The following is a 22,872-nucleotide window of genomic DNA, read 5'->3' as shown; positions in this document are numbered from 1 at the left end:
GTTTATGGAATAAACAACAACTCACGTTCAACCCCAAACAAACCAATCTCGGCGCATCGCCAACTCCTTCGTCTCGAGGGTTTCTATCAGGTAAGCGACATGCTGCCTAGATCGCATCTTGCGATCTAGGCAGCACAAGCCCCACGTTGTTCATGCGTTGCTCGTATCGAAGCGCTTTTGATGGCGAGCAACGTAGTTATCATTAGATGTGTTAGGGTTAGCATTGTTCTTCGTTTAAGCATGCTTACGTAGTGCAACCCTTGCATATCTAGCCGCCCTCACACCTATCTCAGGTGTGGGGGCGGCACCCCGCTTGATCATTATTTAGTAGATCTGATCCGTTACGATTGCTCCTTGTTCTACAAGGATTAGTTTAATATCTCGCAATAGTTAGGCCTTACAAAGGGGGAGGATCCAGTGGCACGTAGGGTGGCGTTCGCAAGTCCTAAACAGGATGTTCCGAGGATCAACTTCGTGTTGGTTTTTAGGCCTTGTTTAGGATCGGCTTACGAGCACCGTGCGTGGCCGCGAGGCCCAACTCCGGAGTAGGATGATCCGATTATGCGGTGAAAACCCTAAATCGTCGTAGATCTCATTAGCTCTATCTTGATCAAGCAGGACCACCAAGTATTCGTGCACCCCGTACGAATCATGGGTGGATCGGCTCTTTGAGCTGATTCACAGGATAACCTGAGAGCCGATCGAGGCTCGTATTTAACGTTTATATGTATGCCCTGCAGAAACTAAGCGAGGCATCCCCATCACCTTCCCGACCAGGTATAGGTCGGGTGGCACGCCCTTGCACTTCGCATCGCCGCGTGTGACCAGAAGAGCATTGCGGGCCGTCGCTCGGAGGGGTCTCAGCCAGCCGCAGCTCTAGGCTCTTCCCGGCTCTACGGTGTTGACAAGGCCGCTGCCCGCCGGTGGGTTTTGGCAGTCAACAGCTGTCAAGTTTTGGAAGATTTCTGCCATCTTACTTTTCTGTGTTTCTTTTAGTTTTCATTTTCTTGTTCTTGCTTTGTTTCTTTCCTAAAACACAAAAAGACCAAAAATATTTCTGATTGTTTCTCTTCACCATTTGTTTACTTTAGTGTCTTGATTTTATCTTACCTTATTTGATATCGTTGGTTTGCTATAAGAAAATCCAAAAAGATTTTGCTTTGTTTGCTTGCTTCCTTTTATTCTTGCTTCCAAATTCGAAAACACCAAAAATATTTGATGTTCTTCTTTGGTTTTGTAAAGTTCTTTATGAGTTCAATGGTCTTCGGTGGCTGGAGCGTGGTTTTCATTCCATATTATTCAAGCTACACAAGTGAAAAAGCAATAATGACGATATACGACGATCTGATTATGGTGAGAGGCTGGTATGAACTCTATTTGTTTTCATTTTTGTACATATACTCATCCATATGAGCATGCTTAGTTGGTTCATGTGAGGTATATGTCATTTAAGAAAGTCTAGTAGTTCATGATCTCTCATGTTTAGCTCCAATTTATTAATATGAGTAGCATGTCATGGATGTTTGCTTGCATTGTTTTATTCATAAATAGGTATGATATTGTGGTATCCTCCTCCGAATAATTTGTTTGAATTAACTTGGCACATGCTCACGCATGCATATGACTGAACAAGAGTCAATTAAGCCTCGATGATTTACATTGCTTCGGAGTTCTTGTATCACTTTTATGCCTCGGCTAATTTATTTTGCCGCAAGCATGATTATGACAAGTCATCGCTCTCTTGATTTGTCGCTCCCTAGTTTTTTGCTAGCCTTCACTTGTACTGAGCGGGAACGCTGCTCGTGCTTCCAAATACATGAAAACCAAGTTATTCCAAAGTGTCCACCATAAATACCTATGCATGGCATTTCAAACCATTCCAAGTAAATTCTCATGTGCTACCTTTAAACCTTCAAAATGCTTCTCAATTTGTGTTAATGTTTCATAACTCATGAGGAAGTATGTGGTGTTTATCTTTCAATCTTGTCATTTACTCTTGACGGACTTTCATATGGACTAGTGGCACATCCGCTTATCCAATAATTTTGCAAAAAGAGCTGGCAATGGGGTTCCCAACCCCGATTAATCAAACTTTACTAATAATTCTCTTCACATGTTTTGCTCGATTCATCAGTAAGCAACTTAATTTTGCAAATAGATACTCCTCCATGGTATGTGATTGATGGAAGGCACCCGAGGATTTGGTTAGCCATGGCTTGTGTAAGCAAAGGTTGGGGGAGTGTCACTCATAATAAAACTAAAATACGTGTGTAAACAAAAGAGAAGAGGGATGATCTACCTTGCTGGTAGAGATAACGTCCTTCATGGGAGCCGCTCTTGAGAGTCCGGTTGGCGAGGTAGTTGGTGTACCCATTACCATTCGTTGACAACAACAAACACCTTTCAAAACAATTTTACTCCTATTTTAAAAATGAAAAGCTCTAGCGCATGTTAATCCCTGCTTCCCTCTGCGAAGGGTCAATCTTTTACTTTTATGTTGTGTCTCCATCCTTTCTTTGAGCACTTTCTTGAGAGCACAACTGTTATTCTTAGCATAATATGCTTGTCTCAAAATATGATTGATTGTGGTATAACTTTGATGCTTTTATCTTTGACAATCACTATTTCTAGTCTTTCTATGAACTTCGAGAGGTGCCCGAGCATTTATGTTTTGTTGATCAAATATGGGCAAGCGAGATACCACTCTATCATACTCTTTTATGAACATTGCAATCCTGCTTATATACATGATTCATGATGCTTATTATTAATTGTTGGTACCTTTCCATGATTGACATAGCTATTAGATGATCTTATTTGCATGTATCTTATTATGAACTGCCTAAGTGTTAGCCATAGCATGAGAATATTTACATCATATGAACAAATGTGTTCGTGAAAGTTCTTTTATCGCTCGGCTTGTTAATCGAATTGCTTGAGGACAAGCAATAAGCTAAGCTTGGGGGGAGTTGATACGTCCAAAACGTATCTACTTTCCCGAACACTTTTGCTATTGTTTTGCCTCTAATTTGTGTATTTTGGATGCAACTAACACGGACTAACACTCGTTTTCAAGCAGAATTGCTCTGGTGTCTCGTTTTTGTGCAGAAATTCAACTTTCAGGAAAAACCTCGGAATTTATGCGGAAGGTCCTATTTTCCCAGAATACTTACGGAGCCAGAAGGGCAAGCCAGGAGGGGCCCGCGCGGCCCTAGTGTGTGGCGGCCTCGGCTGGCCCCCGACGCCCTCCTTCGGACTACTTATTGTCTTCGACCTAAAAACGCACGGGGAGAAGTCGAAGTCGCCAGAAACCCTCCAGAACGCCGCCACATCGCGAAACTCCGTCTCGGGAGCCAGAAGTCTCCATTCTGGCACTCCGTCGGGACGGGGAATTGGAGGAGATCATCGCCACCATCACCACCGACGCCTCTCCATCGACCAGCCATGTTTCCCCCATCCATGTGTGAGTAATTCCCCCGCTGTAGGCTGAAGGGGATGGTAGGGATTGGATGAGATTGGTCATGTAATAGTATAATATTGATAGGGCATAGTGCCTAGTGTCCGTAATTGGTACTTTGATGATATTGTTGCAACTTGTTATGCTTAATGCTTGTCACTAGGGCCCGAGTGCCATGATCTCAGATCTGAACATGTTATTATTTCATCATGATATTCATTGTTTATGGTCTTACCCGCAAGTTGTATACACATGTCGTGGTCCGGAACCAATGGCCCCGAAGTGACAGAATCGGGACAACCGGAGGGGATGGTAGTGATGTGAGGATCACATGTGTTCACGGAGTGTTAATGCTTTGCTCCGGTACTCTATTAAAAGGAGTACCTTAATATCCAATAGATTCCCTTGAGGCCCGGCTGCCACCGGCTGGTAGGACAAAAGATGTTGTGCAAGTTTCTCATTGCGAGCACGTACGACTATAATTGGAACACATGCCTATTGATTGCTTTGTACTTGGACACCGTTTTATTATTATCTGCAAATGCCCCGCTTGATTGTTACATGAGTTTCTCTCATCCATGCAACGCCCATTATCCGTTCTCGTGCCTACGTATTTTAATCCCGTTGTTTACTATAATCACTACTGCTGTCTCGTTACTTCTGCTGCTGTTATTTCACTACTGCTACTACTATAAAACTGTTACTATCGATAAACTCTTGCGAGCAAGTCTGTTTCCAGGTGCAGCTGAATTGACAACTCCGCTGTTAAGGCTTTCAAGTATTATTTGTCTCCCCTTGTGTCGAATCAATAAATTGGGTTTTACTACCCACGAAGACTGCTTTGATCCCCTATACTTGTGGGTTATCAACGATCATTATTCTTCTCCTCCGCATAAAGTATCATGTTGAAGTCTCCGAGCAGGCACCACGGTCCCGGGCATAGACTCCTCCTCTCCGCTAGCTCCCGTAAGAATTCAATCTTATCCTCATGCGTTTGCGGTCCGTAAACAGTGGTTAGCCACCATCTATTGTTATCTCTAGGCACCACCTCCCCCGTAACCGTATGAGAGTCAAAACTCACACGCTCAATATTCACAAAGGACTTGTTCCAAGCTAGGAGAATCCCTCCTCTCGTCTCAATCGCAGGAAAATACACATAGCCATCAAAAGATGGCCCCAAACATTGCATTACCAAAAAATCATCGATTACATTCAGCCTCGTCTCCTGGAGGCAAATGATGCTAACTCTAAGATTAGCTAAAAACTCACGCACCGCATCTCGCTTGGCTGGATCGTTCAGACCTCAAACATTCCAGCACAGAATCTCAAACAAGCAATCCATAAGGAAACCTATCTAACTCCTCCTCGATCCTCTGCGCATCAGTGCGCCGCCACTACCCTCGTGCAGTGCTCGTCCCCCTCAAAGCTCAAGGGTAGCTCCTTGCCAAAGATGGCCGCAAGGACTCTCAGCTGCGCGTCCCTCACCGGCAAGTCAAAGAACTCCTTGAAACGCCTGAGATCCTCATCACTCACTGCTAGGTTCTCCGGAAAAAAGCCCAAGGCCTTGAGCAACGAGCTCTCCGCGGCCGACGCCATCTTGACCTGTGTACCGGCCCTCTCCGCCATCAATCTCCTAGTCACTCTCTTGGGGGTAAAGGGTTCCGCATCCGCCCTAAGTCCCGTGGCTCTCTCAAACTCACTTAGCAATGGTGGTGCCAAGGTCTTGAGGATAGATGAGCAGAAACGTTTGATTCTCACAAGCTCCAGCTTCTCCTGGTCAGGCGCTGTTTCATCCAGGGATCTCTCCCTCTCCTGTGCCACCACACGACTTGGCACGTCGGGGGCCCCCGCCACCTCCTCCAACTGGTGGGCCAGGCCCCTGGGTACCATTTGCATCAAACTGTTTGGCCCAGTATAGCCCGAGCTGGCTTGGCCCGAGCCCAGCTCCTCCACGTCCTCGTCAAGCCGACTTCCTGGCGCGCTCGACGTGGCTCCGCCACGATGCACATTCTCGAGATGGAGACACAAAAGTACTCCTCTTTTCCCCTCCGAAAAACTCCCTCTCCTGCGCAAAAAACCTCAGCAGAACCTCCATCGGATCCTGCGCCAGGCACATCCACCTGAGCGATCGTGTCGGGGTCTCCCGAGGTGGGCCACAGCATCGAGACAGATGGGGACAGAGAGCTCCTGTTCACCTGCCCCACCTCGTCCGCGTGCAGCTCCCTGGTAGGCTCCAGCGCCTCGGGATCCACCACAGGGAGCGTCTCCGGCGCGTCCGACCAGATCACCTGGTCCACTCCCTTCCCCCGCGGCTCACAGGCGTCCACGTCTCCCTTCTGCAATGGCTCTTTCGCTGCCAGCCCATGCCCGCCATGCACATGCCCCACTGTCTCCTGATCGCTCGCAGCAGACAAAGCCGCTTTATCAGGCGCTTTACCAGCCTCCTCTGCGGCCAAAGCCGCTTTGACGGGTGCGGTCCTGGCAGACCCTGTCAGGCGAGGTCCTGCCGGTTGACTGGCGCCCGCCGTTTGAACGGTGAGTGGCGCAGGGCTGCCCACCACCGACAGCGTCCACCTCTTCTCCGGCGCCGGCGCGGACGGAACTCGTTCAACACCGCACACCGCCGAAGAGACGCCTCCTGGGCCGCGCCGGCGATCTGGGACACCGCGCCGCCATGCAAGGTCCCTGGAGACCCGCCGCGACCCTTCTCCGCCACTTCCTCCGCTGCTGTCGCCACTGCTACCACCAAGCTCCCTTGGCCCTGTCAGTCCACGATCCTCTCCGTCTCCGAACCCACGACGAACTCCGACGAACTGGCTCACCTCCTCCTCCACTCGGACCAAACGGGCAAGGATCCGATACTGCAAGGTCTTGATTGCCTCCCTGCCCGAGCCCGCATCAGCAACTACTGCCGCCGCTGTCCTCGCAGGGGCCGTGCGCGCGCCCCCGCCCGGCACGGGCTCCGGAATCGCGAGCATTCTCGCCACCGGAATGGCTTCCAAGTCTGAGGTCCAAGCAGAAAGCTTGAACAGGGATAGGTCCTTTCTCTCCTTCATCTCCGGCGCGATGACATCAATCGCACAGGTCTTCCCCAACAAGTCCTCGACCACAGAAGTATCCCAATCATGCGGGGGGAGTCCTTCCAGCACGAGCAGCACCTTGGTCGACATCGGCACCATGGCCGCCTGCGCCTGCCGGTTCCATGGACGGAAAGACAGCGGCGCGCCAGCCACCAGCACCGCCGGCATCGCAGCGACGTACTCTCTCAGCTCCAACGTCTCACAGACCACAAGAAAATCCTCCGGGGCGAAGGCGTGGACGGACACCGTGCCCTCCGGCACCCCGCGCCAACCCAGCGCCGCCGCCACCTGCTCACATGTGACGGCTGGCCTCCTCCCTCCGACGGTGGCGACCAAGGCGAGCTGGAGCCTCTGCTCCAGGTCACACATGCCCGCCGACCTCCTGACAACACACAGCAGCGACGGCTCAGCTGCCTCAGCCAAGCTAGGCTCTCTGAAGGACATGACCGGCGGCTCGACCGCAAGCGGCGGCCAGGCCCCCATGGGAGGCAACCTCGAGGCGGCGAGCGGCGGGAGCGGGGGCGGAGGCGTTGCCTGCGGGCACGGCGGGGGCGCGGGCGGCGGCGGTGGTGGCGGAAGAGGAGGCGACACCGCCCGTGCACCCCGCTCCCCCTGGTGCCCCTGGCGCACCCTCTCCGGTGACCTGCGCCTGGCCAACTTGGCAAGCGCGAGCTGACGGAGCTCCTCCTCCGACGACGGACTGCGCGGCTGCTTGCACTCCATGGCGGGATGCCCCTTCTGCCAGCATCTCATGCAGACTTCGGCGTTGGTGCAGTCTCTCTTCCGGTGGCCTGGCAGGAAGCAGCGGAAGCAAAGGCCGCGCATCTCCTGCGCCGCCGCGCCCCAGCCCGCCGTACCAGCTTCGTGCCTCGTCTCCAACCTCCGCGTCCACTTCTTGCCCTTGGACGGCTTCGGCAGCTCCCACACTAGACGATCCAGGACGCGCACTCGCCCCTCCGGCGGAGCATGCTCCCCCTCCTCCTCCGGCCGCGGCGCGACGCTGCTGCCCGACGACGCCGACGAGATGCCCAGACCAGACACATGGTCATGGCGCCGCGGCGACGCCGACGAGACGGACTCGGGGCTCCCCTCCGAAACCCAGCGGCGCGAGAAACCGGGCGGATGCGACACAGATGAGTCCATGGCGGCGGAAGAAGCGACGCCGGCGTGGCGCCCCGGCGGCGGCGACGGCGACGGAAACCCTACCTGAACGCGCACGAGGACGCTCCCTCACCTACCTCTGCAGCCTTTCATTTGAAAATTAGACATAGGTCAGACGTTGTTTGCCTGCCATTCTGAGTTTACTGAAAGTGTATGTGGACGGGATCGATCCCGATTTGCCCCTTTGCCGTGCGATTTTGGTGCACGGCAAAGTCCAATTCTCCCGTGGTGGGTGGCATTTTCCTTAAAAAACAACCATAAAAGAAATGGATAGGGGCACTTCTTGCTAATTGCTGCGTTTGAGCACGACGAAATTCTCATTGACTACTACGATGTACAAATGCTGGCGAGGTGGCAATCGATTTGCACTCTCACTAGTCACTAATGTCTTGCGCTCGCCTTTGGGTGTGGTTTGTTTTGGCACGGGAGCATAGAGAGGGCGTTGGGTGTACAACAATTTTTCAGCGCGTCTACGTGCCTGCAGTATCAGTGTGAAGAAGATGAACCGATTTCAGGTCAGGCGCAATCGTTTGTCTCCTCGGAACTGTAATCCTGCATTAATAGGGCGTAGTCTGTGTTTAAGCTATCGAGGAGGCGCTCGGGGGAATAATCACGTTTGAACACGACGAAGTTTTGAGAAGAGGAGGAGTGTTTATATAAATGCGCCCAGCCTCAGGCCCTCAGCCTTGCTCTCTCCAGTCCTCCTCTGGCAAATCTCTCCTCCAAAGGATCGTCTCATCTTCTCCCACGGCGGCTGTCCGGCCGCTCCGGCGATCCTCGGTAAGTATAGATGCGAAGATATGCCTCCCCCCTGACTTTAGATTTAATTTCTTAGATCATTCTTTTCCCAGTACATCATCATGTACGAACTGAGCCCCATCTCGTAGCTGATTCTCACGCATATCCTGATGTTTCTCGCAGCTCTACCACTCGAGAGGCTCGTTGGACATGGCTTTCACTGGCGTGTCCCTCATCGTCGATGGTAAGTTGTGCAACCTCACCTCGTCGCCCTTCGACGCTGGCGTGGACAGCGGGTACCACTTGCTCGTGGTCCAAGGATACTCCAACACCAAAGGCACAACACCAAACAAGAGTTGCATCTCGTCTCGTCCTTTCCTGGTTGGTGGCCATCGCTGGATTGTCAAGTACTACCCAAATTGTAGGGATGATGATGATAATGACGATAAGGAGTTTATGTCGGTTATGCTTGTCCATGATGACGATGTGGGAGGACACCAATGTGTCAGCCAGGGCATCAAGGTTCAGTATGAGTTCAGTTTCATTGATCAACCAGAGTTGCAGGTGCCAACGATCATACGTCGAGATAAAAAGTATGACATCACTCGGCCATATATGGGCTACACATGGTTCATGCGAAACCAGGTTCTGGAAAGATCAAGACACCTGAAGAACGATAGCTTCGTCATCAGATGCGACATTGTTGTCATCAAGGCGGATAACAACACTGATACTGAGGAGCATCCCTGCAAAAAAAGAAAAAACAACACTGAGGAGCAGGCTGCTGGTACCAGTACCACGGCTCCTGTGTTGGACCAATTGCCGCCGTCTGACATGCAAAGCCATTTCAGCAATCTTCTCTTCACAAAGGAGGGTGCCGACATTACATTTGAGGTTGGTGGCAAGAAGTTCGCAGCGCACCGGTTTATGCTTGCAGCCCGATCTACGGTTTTCAAGGCACAGCTATTCGGGGCCATGGATGAAGGCGCTACTGTGCCAAGTGTCGTGAAGATAAATGACATCGAATCAAACGTCTTTAGTACGCTGCTTACCTTCATCTACACCGACGCAGTTGCATGGTTCATCCTACTTGAGGAGAATGAAGGAGATAAAGAGGAAGGAGAATACACTGAGAACAATGGAGCAGAAGGAGAGAACAATGGAGCAGAAGAAGAGAAAGGAGACGACATTGAGGACAATGCAGCAAAAGAGAAAGAGAAAGGAGACGACACTGAGGGCAATGGAGGAGAAGAAGAAGAAGACGAGGAAGAGGAAAGAGACTATGAATATGAAAGAAAAATGGTGCTAAATTTGCTTGAAGCTGCGGTCCGATATGATCTCCAAAAGCTGAAGATAATCTGTGAAGAGACATTGGCCAGTTATTACCTAACCATAGACAGTGTGGCAGACATTATTGTGGTGGCTGAGCGGATGGGATGTCGCTGGTTGAAGGATGTGTGCTTGGAGTTCATCAAATCCCACACGAGCATGCACAAGGTATTCACCGCTGATTTGTTGGACCAGATCATCAGAACCACCAGCCTCTCCGGCCTGAAGGAGCTCATCTCCAAGTTTCGTGCTTCCTAAATCCTTCTAGCATATATATATGTTCGCCTTATAAATTTCGGCGGGTCATCAGATAAATCGTACTACTACTGTCCATTCCTAGATATAAGAGGGTCATGTTTGTGTGTCGATCGTCCTGTCTAGTACCTACTACTATTCGATCTCCATCTGTACTGATGTTTCAGATGCAGTAATCTAAACTATCATCTATATGTTCTTCGTTTTGCTTTCATTTCATTTGTCATGCTTGCATGTCTCTGTGTTCATATGGTGAGCTGAAAAAGGATGTGTTGGGTTCATGCGTGCCATCAACTGCAACCCTATAAGTAGCCTGCAGCGTACAAGTACGATCCAGTTGAGGGTGAATAGTGTTACGAACATCGTGCACAAATCTAGAAGACGACCTATGATTTCTAGAAAAAGAGGCCAAGCTGAATACTTTGATCAGTAATATGTTCAGGTGAGTATACCCTGATGGCCTGACCCTGTTGTCTCCACACTTATCAGATTGAAAAGATTTAAGCATGCAGCACGAAATAGTTAAGCATGCTCAGCACATTGAAGATTTAAGCATGTAAAATCAAACATCATACTCTGATTAATCTATCAACGGGTACAAGGGACGATAAAAATAAATAAAAATCCTAGTTAATTATAGCACTTACAAACTTGGTCAAAAGGGCATGTCTGGAACGTTGCATCGGCACCATCGTATGGTTTTCAGAGTTCGGTGTGTAGCGGCAGGGCCTTTGGCTCCTCGCCGCCGACCTTCTTGTCCCCGCCGCCGTCGCACGCGCTGTTTCTGAGGCAGTCGGCGGCAGGGCGCACCGGCTCATAGTCGTACCCCATGGCGCAGTTGCACACGGTCTGTACCTCGGAGCCGTCCTCCCGTAACAAGTTGATGTTGCTGAGCACGATGTCGCTGCAGGGCACGGCGTCGCTGCACGCGAACTTGATCGCCTCCGCGCGCCTCGACGTGCCGGTGATGTTCCGGTACACCACGTTGCTGACCCGCACGTTCGTGCTCCGGTTCGCGCACGGCGTCCTCTGGTCGCAGTAGAACTGGTCGATGATGATGGGGTGGTCGACGTCGTCGACGAGCACGTTGGAGAACCTGACGTTGCGGACGTACCCGGCGCCGCCCTGCCACGTCTTGATCCGGACGCCGTTCTGGGCGCGGGCGATGCGGGCGTTGTCGAGGGAGACGCCCTCGACGGCGGCGTAGGAGCCGCCCTGGCCGAGGCTGCCGATGCTGATGCCGTGGCCCGGGTCGCACACGATGCCCCTCATCTTGACGGCGAAGCTGGCGTTGGAGATGGAGATGCAGTCGTCGCCGGTGCCGATGCGGCAGCTCGTGATGGTCACGGCGGTGGACTCGGCGACGTGGATGCCGTCCGTGTTCGGGCTGTCCCCCGGCGCCGTGATGGCCATCTTGTCCAGCCGCACGCCGCGCGACCGCGACACCGTCAGGTGCATCTGCTGCGCGTTCTGGATGTGGAGGCTGCGCACCCGCACGCCGGAGCACGAGTCGATCGTCACCGCCGTCGGGGCAGCCTTGCACGGCTTCGACCTGTCGATCTTGCACGAGTTGGCCCACCATTTGGAGCCGGAGCCGTCGATGATGCCGCCGCCCTGGATGCGCGCCCCGGCGAGGCCGCCGAAGAGGAGCCATAGGCGTGGGCTCTTAGGGTCCCACTCCGACGGCTCCTCCGGCGCCACGATAGTGCCGTGGATCAGGATCACCAGCCTCTCCTTGCACGGGCCCATGAACCTGATCGGGCCTACCTTGTAGCGGCGGTTGGCGGTGACAACGAACACTGCATCTTTCAGCGAGCATGCCTTCTCCCACGCTTTCGCGAATGCCTGGTAGTTGATCATGGACAAGTTATAGCAATCTCAACACTTCATCTCGTCTTGTTACTAAATTAATTAATCCGTGGAAACAAGAATATATAAATACATAATTGGTTTTTCTTTCTGCTCCCGAGCTCATATGCTCCTACTCCAATAATTCTTGTGAAAATATCACATAAAATCAAATAAATATGATTTTTTTTGTAAAATGAACATGAACATATTTTGTAATAGCATGCCAAATATCTCCCATAAAAGATACATGTATTGGCATGTGCAAAAAAGACAAATCTAATTGTTGCAAACAACAAATCGGAAAGCTCAAACAGCAAGCAATTTTGTTATTTTTTGCATACACCACCAAACATGCTCGTACATATACCAATTCCAGTTAGAACACATTCTCATGTTCGTTGTAAAAAAAATCATATTTTCTTGCTTTTTTCCCTTTTTTGCAATTTTTTAATTAAAGCAAGAGCATATGAGCCTGGGTTCAAAATGCACTATCGCATTTTTCATGCTATTGTACAATATTTACAACAAGAAAAATATAGGTCGCTAGTGGATTACATAACCATCGCCTTGTTCGGATCTTTCTAAACTCGAATTTGATACTCATCACTCTTTTCTATAGTACTCTTAAATTGTTTGAAAAGAAGGCTCTCAAAATTAACATGTAGTTCCACACTTCAATGTTCTTCCTGACAAAGATTGTTATCAACTAAATAAGCAGAGCTATTGGGAGAAATCCATTTCGTCTCACGGATGCATATGAACCTATTGTGTGAAAACACATTTCAAAACGTCAAATAAATCTAAAATAAAATTTCACATATACATCTAGATATTCTATGTTCGCACACAATTTTTTGGGGAAAAACATTTTTTATCTCCTGTGTAAAAAACACAAATTTGATGCAATATGACTATTTACATGGCATTTTCTTTGCCTTTTTTACACCACACAAAAAAAGCCAAAAACTTGTCTGTTAACATAAAATGTACACGCGGAATTTTATTTCGGAATATTGTAAAATTTATTTTATATTCCCCCCAAAAAATATATTTTTCATAATATGTTTATATATGCACCAACGAGCCAAAATACTACAAAAAACATACATTAAGTAGCAAACTAAGCATGCAGCATGCGTGCACGCAGATGATAATCTGTTTTTTATTAGGATGGATCTCTCAACGAGATTTGCACGCTGCCAGATGGTGGATGATGAGAATGATGAGTCAGTTAAGCTAAGCAACCGCCAATCGCTATCAAATCTCTGTATCCCTTCTTTATTATCTTATCAGGTTAGCTCATCGCTTAAAGTACACATAGAAAGTGTGACATCGTCCTAGCTGCATTTGGATGGTCTGGATACCTACTTTTCTTGCCGCATCAAATCGTTGCCCCTGTCTAAGTGATATGTAAGTATATTTATCACTTGTCAGTGAACATGTTTCTTATCTCATTTCTGAAAGAACACGTAAGCAAATGAAGGGTGCTAATCAGTCCTCTCCGCTTTAATTGATTAACCATGCATCGTGTGCAAAGTTGACTGATCTGTTATCTTGTGAAAGAACCGCCCAACAACATAAATTACTTAATAAAAAAACTCTCTAAGCTCTCTCTGAACCTTGATTTCAGAAAAAAGTAACGCAAGAGATTGAACACGAGCTCAATCGGCCGGAAACGCTGCTGAAATTTCGCGCCGGTGTGTCACCATTTCCATGCACCTGGCACATAGCTAGCTGTTCTCGTCACGCCATGGGTAGTCGGCAGCTCCTTAGGTGTCACGGTGTCGGCATGAACGGTTCGTCATTGTGGAAACTAAAATTAGCATGAAGTACGCAAAGATGTACCTCAGTGTCGTCGCCGCAGCCGTCTCCCGCCGCGCCGAAGTCGTCGACCCTCACAACGTTCCTCTTCTTCTTCTTTGTCGGTCGAGGGCATCTGGCACCACCCAACATGACGGTATCTCCGTGTTCTTCTTCCTCCTTGTCGTCTTCATACTCATCATCGTCGCCGTACCATCTGAGGTGATCTTCCTCATCTCCGCCGCCACCATCAGTCCACAGCTTCAAAAACCTCTTGTCAAACGCCTCTTCATCTCCTCCACCACCGACATCGACATTCCCGGCATCGCTTCTCTCCTCCGCCGCGACGGCCATGAACAGGAACACCAGCACCAAGAAGAGCGATGCTGTTCTCATGCCTCTTCCTTTTCTTCTCCCTCGCTCCATTTCATGGAACGATGGTGTGTGCGCATGTATGAATGTGTACGAAGACTTGCTTGGTTTGGAAGGGTCGTACGTGCCACAATTTATAGTGGGAGCAAGCAAGGAGAGAGGGCAGGGAGGTGTAGAGTGTTCGTTTCTCCTTGGACTTGAAGTGCTCGCAAGTGAATGATAGCAGTGTGCGACAGGGCAAGGTGTAGTTTATGCTTTACTCATCCTCTGCAATACGACCCACTATGCCCAAAGCTAGCATCCAATCCATCCAACCTTTTGATATATTCTTTTCCTTGGCATTTTGTCGATTTGATTAGCAAGATACTCGTACCGAAAATCGAATCATCGGCACTATAATGCTACACACGCCAAGGAAAACAACGTCATCATTGGCTCAAACGTTAGCCTGGTCGATCGTAATACCAATTGTGAGAGGACGACAGGTCATAACTTATTGTTTCTTGCAAGAACTAGATGGATCCATCCATGAAACCATAGACCCTTTTGCAGAGGATTAGAGGACCTTTTTGGATTGTCTTTACATTAACGTTGTTAGCTTACGCCATGCTTAATCATTCTTTCACTTTCGAAGCAAAGCCACACAAAAAAAGGGGGCCATGAAGGATCGACTCTAGTCGGTATTCATCCATGCATCCCTCGTTGATTCACTTTTTTTTTAATTTGTAGTGTGGTGATGTACGAGATCCTTTTTCCGCTGCATGCTCCTTTGGAGTTCTTCTTTATATGAAAAGAAAAATCTCATTGCTTGCCTCATATAGTCATATACACATAGTAGAGTTTTATGTGGTTTTTGGTATGGTGTACGATTAAGACAACATGCTAGTGCCATCCTATGTTTTTTAGAATCTTGTTAACTGAAGAGACTCACATTAACCAAATGTGACACACGGTGATGCTCCTGGCCACCTGGCCGCATCGCACCAACATTTCATGATTGACGATCGGTGATGTAGCTCTACGGTTAGATTCTTTGCAATCACGCTCCTCTCCTCGGTAGCGTCTCCCGCTTCATTTGCAATCCTCTCAAGAGCCGGCCAAATGATTGCAGGGGAGCAACAGAGAAAGATGATTTTGTTTGTTTTTCGTAGAAACATAGCAGTGACATCCTCCTCCGACAGAGCACAATGCCAAACCCTAGCAGCGGGGAAAAAGAAAAACCTGCGGCCGTTACTGTTCCACACCATCTGTCCAGGTTCACCCAGAGACATGAAGACACATTGCATTTGGACCATCTACACATCCCCATGGGCTGAAGCCTTTCCCAAGTTAGATCAAGGTGGCAATCATGAAACCGCACCAGCACCGTTTGGTTTTGCAGTTCGCTCATGGCACGCACCACTGCACCAGCGGTGTGCCGTGCCGATGCCTTGGTACGTACGCACTCGTCCGACCCAATTGTTTCTGCCAGCCAGCAGCATCGATCCCTGGGCAGCACGTTGCCTTGCGTGTGCTGCTGGCCTAGCTTTGCTGGTGTGTGTGATCCTCACATTGTTTCTGCCGCAACGTCCTTGACGCACGGCGACTCTGCTCATATTTGATTCCCTTTTTTTTGGTTGTCTCTGCAACAGAAAAAAGATATAATCAGTAATATAATCATCACCTTTTTGCTCAAAGCCTGTAACTGTCATGGGCAAGTTGACAATTCTATCGGTTATGCCGTTCCAAAGAATGTTCGGAACCACATGATTCCTGAACAATCTTCTCGTTTCTCACAGGATCTGGGAAAACAATCGACCATTCTACAAGAGAGAAAATCTTCCTCCGCCATCAAAAAAATTAGGGCCACAGATTGCAGACCAAGCCAAAATGATGACAGTAAGGCAAGAGCAACTGGATTTACTATATCTATGTACACTTGTTCTGCTTCACGATCCATTTTGACGCACATAAGACTCTTTACTTAGGACATGTTTATCTCGACGCTACCACTCTTGGGGAAGTGACACACGGGGCAGGTATCAGCGACCCTCTCGCAGTCGGCGCACAGGCACAGGTGGCGGCACGGCATCACCAGCACCGCCGCCTCCTTTGCGCCACACCACCTGCAAGAAGCTGCCACCGCCGGCCCAGAGCCGCTAGCAACGTTCTTGCCTCTGAGGAGGAGGCTCGACTCAAAGAAGCCTCCAGGGGCGGCGGTGTTGATGTTGTTCTTCTGGCCAGGTGCGGCGCTCTCCACCTCGCTGTCGCCACAGCCTTCCCTGGTGCGGTTGGCGTGGTCAGCCACCACTTGCATCAGCTGGCTCTTCAGGCTGCTGGCGATGGATTCGTTGTAGATCGCCGCTGACTGCCATGACTGGACTTGCATGGAGACCTGTCTGATCTGTTCGTTCAGCTCCTGGCTCTTCCTGTTCATGGCTTCCACCTCGAGTTCCTTCTCCCTCAGTTTCTTTCCCACTCCTCGTTCCAGAGATGCCAGAAAAGAAACCATCCGCCTCTGCTCCATCTCTTTCACACGCTTACTGAGTTGTTCCATCTGTGAAAAGAGAGGCAGAACATAACCACCAAAAACATCTGTGACTTAGTTGAGTTACTTTAAACAATTAGAACAAACAAGTGTGTTTTAGCCACCAGAGCCTATGACATTAGGACCACTCCTATACTAGATACAACATTAAGGAACCAGTATGGCATCTTCCATATCCATGCAATCACACTCTATACAGCAACAGTCAACAGATTATAAATTTCTATACGGACAACTTGACCAAAGAAAAAAGATTACAATGCCTGAAGTATGTCAATATATTTCATATTTGACAATCAAGAAGTATGAAGATCGACCATTTACAGTTTTAGAAAGTGACAAGTTGTGATGCCACCAATAAATTCAGAATTAAAACTTGACCATTCCACACTAAACTGCATCAACTAATGTTTGCATGATATACTAAAGGATAGAAAAAACATAAGAAAATCCTGACAGTAAGTATTATCATTAGTATCTGAGCAAAAACTACACCTCAAAACTGGTCGACAGTAAAGTAGATTAAAATATTACCTGAATTTTCAAATAATGGTCAATCTCTTTGTTTCCTTTCTCCATTTCTTTCATGATATCATTGACAAATGGCGTCGTGCTAGTCAAAGACATGCTTCCACTACCAGATGTGATGCAAGAATTACGCTCATTATCCTCATAGGACAATTTCAGCCCTGTAGACACAACACTTGAATTACCAGTACATGCTAACCCGTCTGCATAGTTGTTCAAGGACATCTGAAGCTTGAGCTGCTTCTCATCAACTGTATAGTTGCCTGTCTTTCTTGCTTGGTTCATAACAGACAAGTTATTGTTTCCATTGAAGTTATAATAACCACTGGTGCCAACTGCAAGAAATACATTGATAAGAAGATTTAACACCGAAGCATTTATTTGAGCATCACACAGCAGGATTATGATAACCAATGGTGCCAACTGCAAGAAATGCAAGAAGGCAAACTGCCTAAGCCACTGCTGTGGAAGGTAGGAATGCTAATCAGCTCGTTCATTCATAATGAAGTCAATATGGATAACCAAAAAAAAAGACTACAAGAATAAAAAGAAGCCGAAGCAAGCATTTGCCACACATACATATTTAACCAATGCATATCCAAAAGGCAACGCAGCAAGAGCATTCTTGCTAAAACCATCACAACTCAAAATAAAATTAACCACAGACTCATCAAGCAAAATGCTGTCATTTTAGGCACAATCCAAGGTATAATAGGGTACTTCAAAAAGAGAATGAATTCCAAACATGCCATGAATGATTGATTAATATTAGCATTCCACGCATTAGTAGCTGATAAACATTAACTTATCAGAGAGCGGTTGGGGGTTATGACGATAAGTTTATATATATATATATACCTATATATATAGAAACGCTATTTGACTCCCAGGGCGCAGAAAAGTTATTTTGCACCAAACATAATTTTATGTTGTTAAATTCATAAAATTATGTTTATATATATATATATATAGATATATAGTAATATCTGCGGCTCCAATCTCGTAATGTGATTTGCAGACTGACAGTAATACTACAAAAATTATGATCGTTAAGAAGCCAGCTCAATAAACCTTGCACCTTAGATATGAGCATCCTTTTATCCTGGTAGCACACAATTGAGCTCTGCTCAAAAGGTTTAACACCTCTATGCCTAACCTACAGGTTCAGTCAAAAGATCATCTAATTGGGGGTGGGGGGGGGGGGGGGATTCCTTTATTCCATCAAAGAAAATGAGTTGGACTAGACAATATCCATAACCAGTTCAATGCTAACTTGGAACAATGTGAGACAATGCTCTGAATACATAGAGGTGCAATATATACATATATCTGAAACGTGGTTAGCTTACACAACTGATAACGTACAAAATTGACTGCAACCAAGAAAAGGGAGTACGGGCACCAGCATAACGCATCAGCTCATGTTGGTAACAAACATCCAGTGAATCCGATTACTAAATCAGGATTGCCTACGCCCAACTCTGATGCTCTGCACATAATACATCTGAAACGTGGCTAGCTTATACATCTGAAACGACGGGGAGTAGGGATGCGATAAGGTAGGGAACTAGGGATGTCATAGGTTCTAGTGGCTAACACGAACTGATAAGGTACTCAATTGTAGCGACCACGAACAACAAACCAAGGGGAGTGGGGATGCACAGTGTCTTCAGTGATGTATCTGCTCGTATGGTAAGAACATTCAGTAAATCCTACAGGATTGCCTAGGCCCTAACTCTGAACTCTACAACAAGATGACGCTATGAACATATGAAAATGCGGTACAAGGGAAATCGTCATCATGATCGTACCAGCGTTGCTCCCGAAGAGCTGCAGCTGCTGCGGGGCGGACTTGGCATCAAACATGAACTGGTTGTCGTTGGCGTTGGCGTTGGCGTTAGTGCCCTGAGGGTAGGGCAACGAGCCCCAGGCGCCGCCGAACATGTGCTCCTCCATTCAAGCACCCTTTACCTGAGCCAGTAACACATCGAGAGAGTGAGAGATACGCGGGCGAGGAAAGCCGGAGTGAAATCACGCGGTACTCGTCACGATCGGGACGGAAATGGAGAGGGGATCAAACGGGAACCGCCAAACGTTTCCTCCGTACCAGGGAAGATGGAGAAGGCGCGGCCGAGCGCTCCGAGGCGACGGCGGCGGTCTCCGATCGGGGTAGCCGGGGACGAGTCCCGGCGAATCGGAACCCTAACGAGCCAGCCGAAATCGTGGAGGAAAAGGGGAATACGGGGGGAGCAGCGGGGGGGCGAAATCTGAGGCGCGAGCGCGATTCGGGCGCGGGGCAGGGAGGGGAGGAGGGGGGATGGGGACGGAAACGGAGCGATACTTCCCGGGGAGGGCGGTGGCGGCGGCGCCGCCGATGCCGCCGTCGAGGATTGGGTTGGGGAATGCGGGCGAGGGGGCAGAGAGAGAGAGCGTCGGGAACTCCGCGATTTATTTGTTTTTTTTTGTTCGCTTCGTATAAGAGGAAGAAAACTGAAGGGAAGGCCGGACCTAACGGCCTGGGCCTGGCCTGGTTCAGTAGTTGGGCTGCCCTAGCATGTCTTGACCAGTTTGCGTTCATAGACAAGAAGGCCCATTTGTCAAACATTTAGCTCAACTTTCGAACAGTCTACCACTTTCACGGTCACGCTGTTTAAAATATCAGATTTTTTTTTACAATCTAACGGTTTAGAACGTTTTCTTCTCCTTCCTCAATCTCGCAGCTGCCACCCCGTTATGTCTTGTACATCAAGCTTGTCTTCTAACACATATCTCCACGATACCACTGAAACTGATTCTCTAATGGCCCTCTTTCCTCTTTGGTTCGCCTCATTTTCTTAGGAAGAAATGTTATTTCCAAATTCCATAAGAATGTATTCTTTTGGTTGTTTGGAATCTAGGGATATGCAAAGGAGTAGTAATTTGTGTATAGGGATATCTCAACTTTTTCCCTTTGTTGCCAACCTTGTTACATGCATTCTTGGGCCACACATTTGCTTATTGTCTATTGATGCTACAAATTGAAATATTTCCTTGCAGATACTTGACTGTGGGAGATGGCATGGATTTCTCTATGAAGGGTGTCACGCACCACCATGAGGTTAGCACAAACGTGTTTACATGCATTCAAATGTTCATGAATCATGACACAACCAGTAAGTACTTGATTTTTGCTGCCCCGTCGCCAACTTGAAACGGTTTCAGCGTCAATTCCAATTTGTTTATGTATCTGTCACACCTAAGGCGACCATCCACATATAATTATACTTAGAATGAGTTCTTAGTTGCAGCATCTACCTGCAGTAGTACAAAAGGAAACTATGTTGGAGACTTGAAACATCTCACTGAAAGTCTCTATCTGCTATATGGGATCCATTGTGACTTGGTTTCTGACAAAACAAGTAATGCCATTGTCAGAAAGCTCGCTAAGGTTAATTAGCAGACAACGGCGGACCTGATATGTATCCATCACCTATATGCATCACTGGTGAAACAAAAAAGAGCCAACATGCTTTCAATATGGCCAGCCCAGGAGGCTCTCTCCAATGATGTAGTGTTTCTCTCTTGTATGCACAAGAAAACTGTCAGAGACTACATACAGTCGTCTCTATAGCAAGGGATAAAACATTACTGCAGTAGCAGCATACAACTGAATTCCTTCTTGATGAGTTTTTTGTTTATATTTCTTTTCCCAAAAACAATCCCATTCTCAAATTTTATTTATATTCTGCTTTCTCTATAAGTTCGCCAGATTTTCTTAATGGCATCTCTATTTGAGCTCTTACACTGCATTCCTGTCGTTACCCCGTGCTTAACTTATAAGAGTATCCTAAAAGTGATGGTTCATATTTTTTGTAATTTATTTCTTGCTGCATTTTTCTGTGGCAGAACATTCAGTAGAGATATTGGTTAGATACAAGCTCTTTCTGGCAATTAAGGTAGCATCTTGAAGTACTTACATCCGGTATTGCTATCAAAAATCATGTCATACCGACTCAGCTGTCTTGTATTGCAAGGACATGTTGTTTTCTAATCAGCGGCAAGGTGTTCCATTTTTTCTTTTTGTAGGCAAGAGCAGAATGTGTGACCCTTCAGGTTTAGATACCTACACATTTTCTATCGCTATAACGATATATTCAATTCAACAGACCAGAGGTTTATTCCTCATCTTGTGTATTTTGTTTCAGATCTTTCAGCATGTTATTCTTTTTGTCGAGCTTGCATTCTTCACTAGATGTGCAACGTTGGCGGTTTCTAGGAATGACATATCTGAGCAAGCACATGATCTAGAGACTAAAGGTCTGACGCATGGTTTCTGACTTTCTGCACTATCAGTTGTGTCATTTATGCTAGTTTGTGTAATTCTATTGTAGAATTGTTTGTGCAAGAGATGCCAGCAGCTGATCCTGAGGCCATCGTCGTATGAAAGATGAGCATGTATACCAGACAAATGTAAACATGCAGAGAGGGATTTCATATTGTCATTTCAGGAGTAATGGGATTAGCAGAAGGCTACAGTAGAAAAAGCAACTAATTTACGATAGACGCAAGTACGCAATGGCTTTAAAAAAAGCCAAAAAAAAAATGTTAGTTCGTAATAATAATAACAAGTAAATCAGACAATACCACAAATCTAGTTGCTTTAAATAATTACGGTGATGAGATTGAAAGCCGAGATAAATAAGCATGGATTAGCTAGTTTGCGAACATGAAAGACATAAGCAGTATCATATCAGAAAAGCCTGATGCTAGCATCCAACTTGCCCAGAAAGTGATGTGAGAAAATCTTACTAGAAATGTATTCATGAAACAATGTTATTTAACTTGTCCCTTAAGTTCAGGGCAGATCTAAAATGCATCTTCTTTCAAAAAATGTTGATGCAAGGAGGGGATGCAACTACGGTAGGTAAAAAGGTAATCCAGAAGGTAAATCTCACTAATATATTGAGTAAAATTTAGAATAGTGTTACAGGTAAACGGAGAGTAAATTTGTACATGTCGATCCATAACTATTGAGCGGAAAACTAACTCAAATGTTGGGGCTTGGCAAACATATTCAGAGTTTCAAATGATAAGTTAAATCAGCAAGCTCAAATTGTGTGAGAAGTTCCAATTGCCAAAATCGAACAACAGCTACTAGTCAAACTATCATGGCAAACCATTATACACTTGATGGTCTAAGGTCGCACTTGATCTGAATTTGAGAAAAGGTGGAACCAATTAATCGCCAACACCAAGTGATGATGATGGAAAACGCAGGAGATGTCATTATTAGGACCTAAACATTTCATTAATGGAATAAAGAGCTTAAACCCCATCTTTGTTTACTGTAAATTCCTGAAAATAATCACAATTTAGACACCAGGAGAAGTTTTAGACTATATGTTTGAACATCATGACGCAATGATTGTGCCATCAGAAAATTTTGATGATTCACCAAGCTTTAGCAATGTGCACAAACACAGAAACGAAATATGGATCCTGGTGAGATGCCGTAATTAGAATAGAATCTGATTAGCAGTACAATTTGCATGATATATAAGGCATGCCAAGAGTTCAGTTTATAGCTTTGATTATTTCCATAAAATAAACTAGTTTCAAGAAATATTCTCTCAGGACTGTTGCATAGCAGTTAGAAAAGAATTCAATTAGCAATACTAAAAAAAAACTAAGCTACACAATGTGGAATAGTCACTAGTTGACAAGAAATATCTGCAAAATTACACTGTGGAAGCATGGAGTCTAGACAAAACATCTTGGGAGGGAAATATGCTGCA

General features: G+C 47.1%; 2 protein-coding genes across 2 annotated transcripts; both read right to left on the bottom strand.

Annotated features, from left to right (window-relative positions):
• Window positions 1–10,722: 10,722 nt before the first annotated feature.
• On the bottom strand, window positions 10,723–14,113 carry LOC124689290 (probable polygalacturonase At1g80170). The gene is made up of 2 exons (XM_047222845.1): window positions 13,717–14,113; window positions 10,723–11,865 (listed from the first exon to the last, which is right to left on the bottom strand). Exons 1-2 carry the CDS (start codon window positions 14,095–14,097, stop codon window positions 10,723–10,725), a joined length of 1,524 nt encoding a protein of 507 aa, XP_047078801.1. The 5' UTR covers window positions 14,098–14,113.
• Window positions 14,114–15,681: 1,568 nt separating this feature from the next.
• On the bottom strand, window positions 15,682–19,281 carry LOC124686044 (E3 ubiquitin-protein ligase BOI-like). Its single transcript, XM_047220051.1, has 4 exons — window positions 19,206–19,281; window positions 18,910–19,069; window positions 17,105–17,433; window positions 15,682–16,579 (listed from the first exon to the last, which is right to left on the bottom strand). Exons 2-4 carry the CDS (start codon window positions 19,052–19,054, stop codon window positions 16,007–16,009), a joined length of 1,047 nt encoding a protein of 348 aa, XP_047076007.1. The 5' UTR covers window positions 19,055–19,069; window positions 19,206–19,281; the 3' UTR covers window positions 15,682–16,006.
• Window positions 19,282–22,872: the final 3,591 nt, after the last annotated feature.

This window comes from Lolium rigidum, chromosome 2 (assembly GCF_022539505.1).
Source record: "Lolium rigidum isolate FL_2022 chromosome 2, APGP_CSIRO_Lrig_0.1, whole genome shotgun sequence".
NCBI lineage: Eukaryota > Viridiplantae > Streptophyta > Magnoliopsida > Poales > Poaceae > Lolium > Lolium rigidum.
Note: the sequence above shows the minus strand (reverse complement) of the source record. Positions and strands in the feature narration are given on the sequence as shown.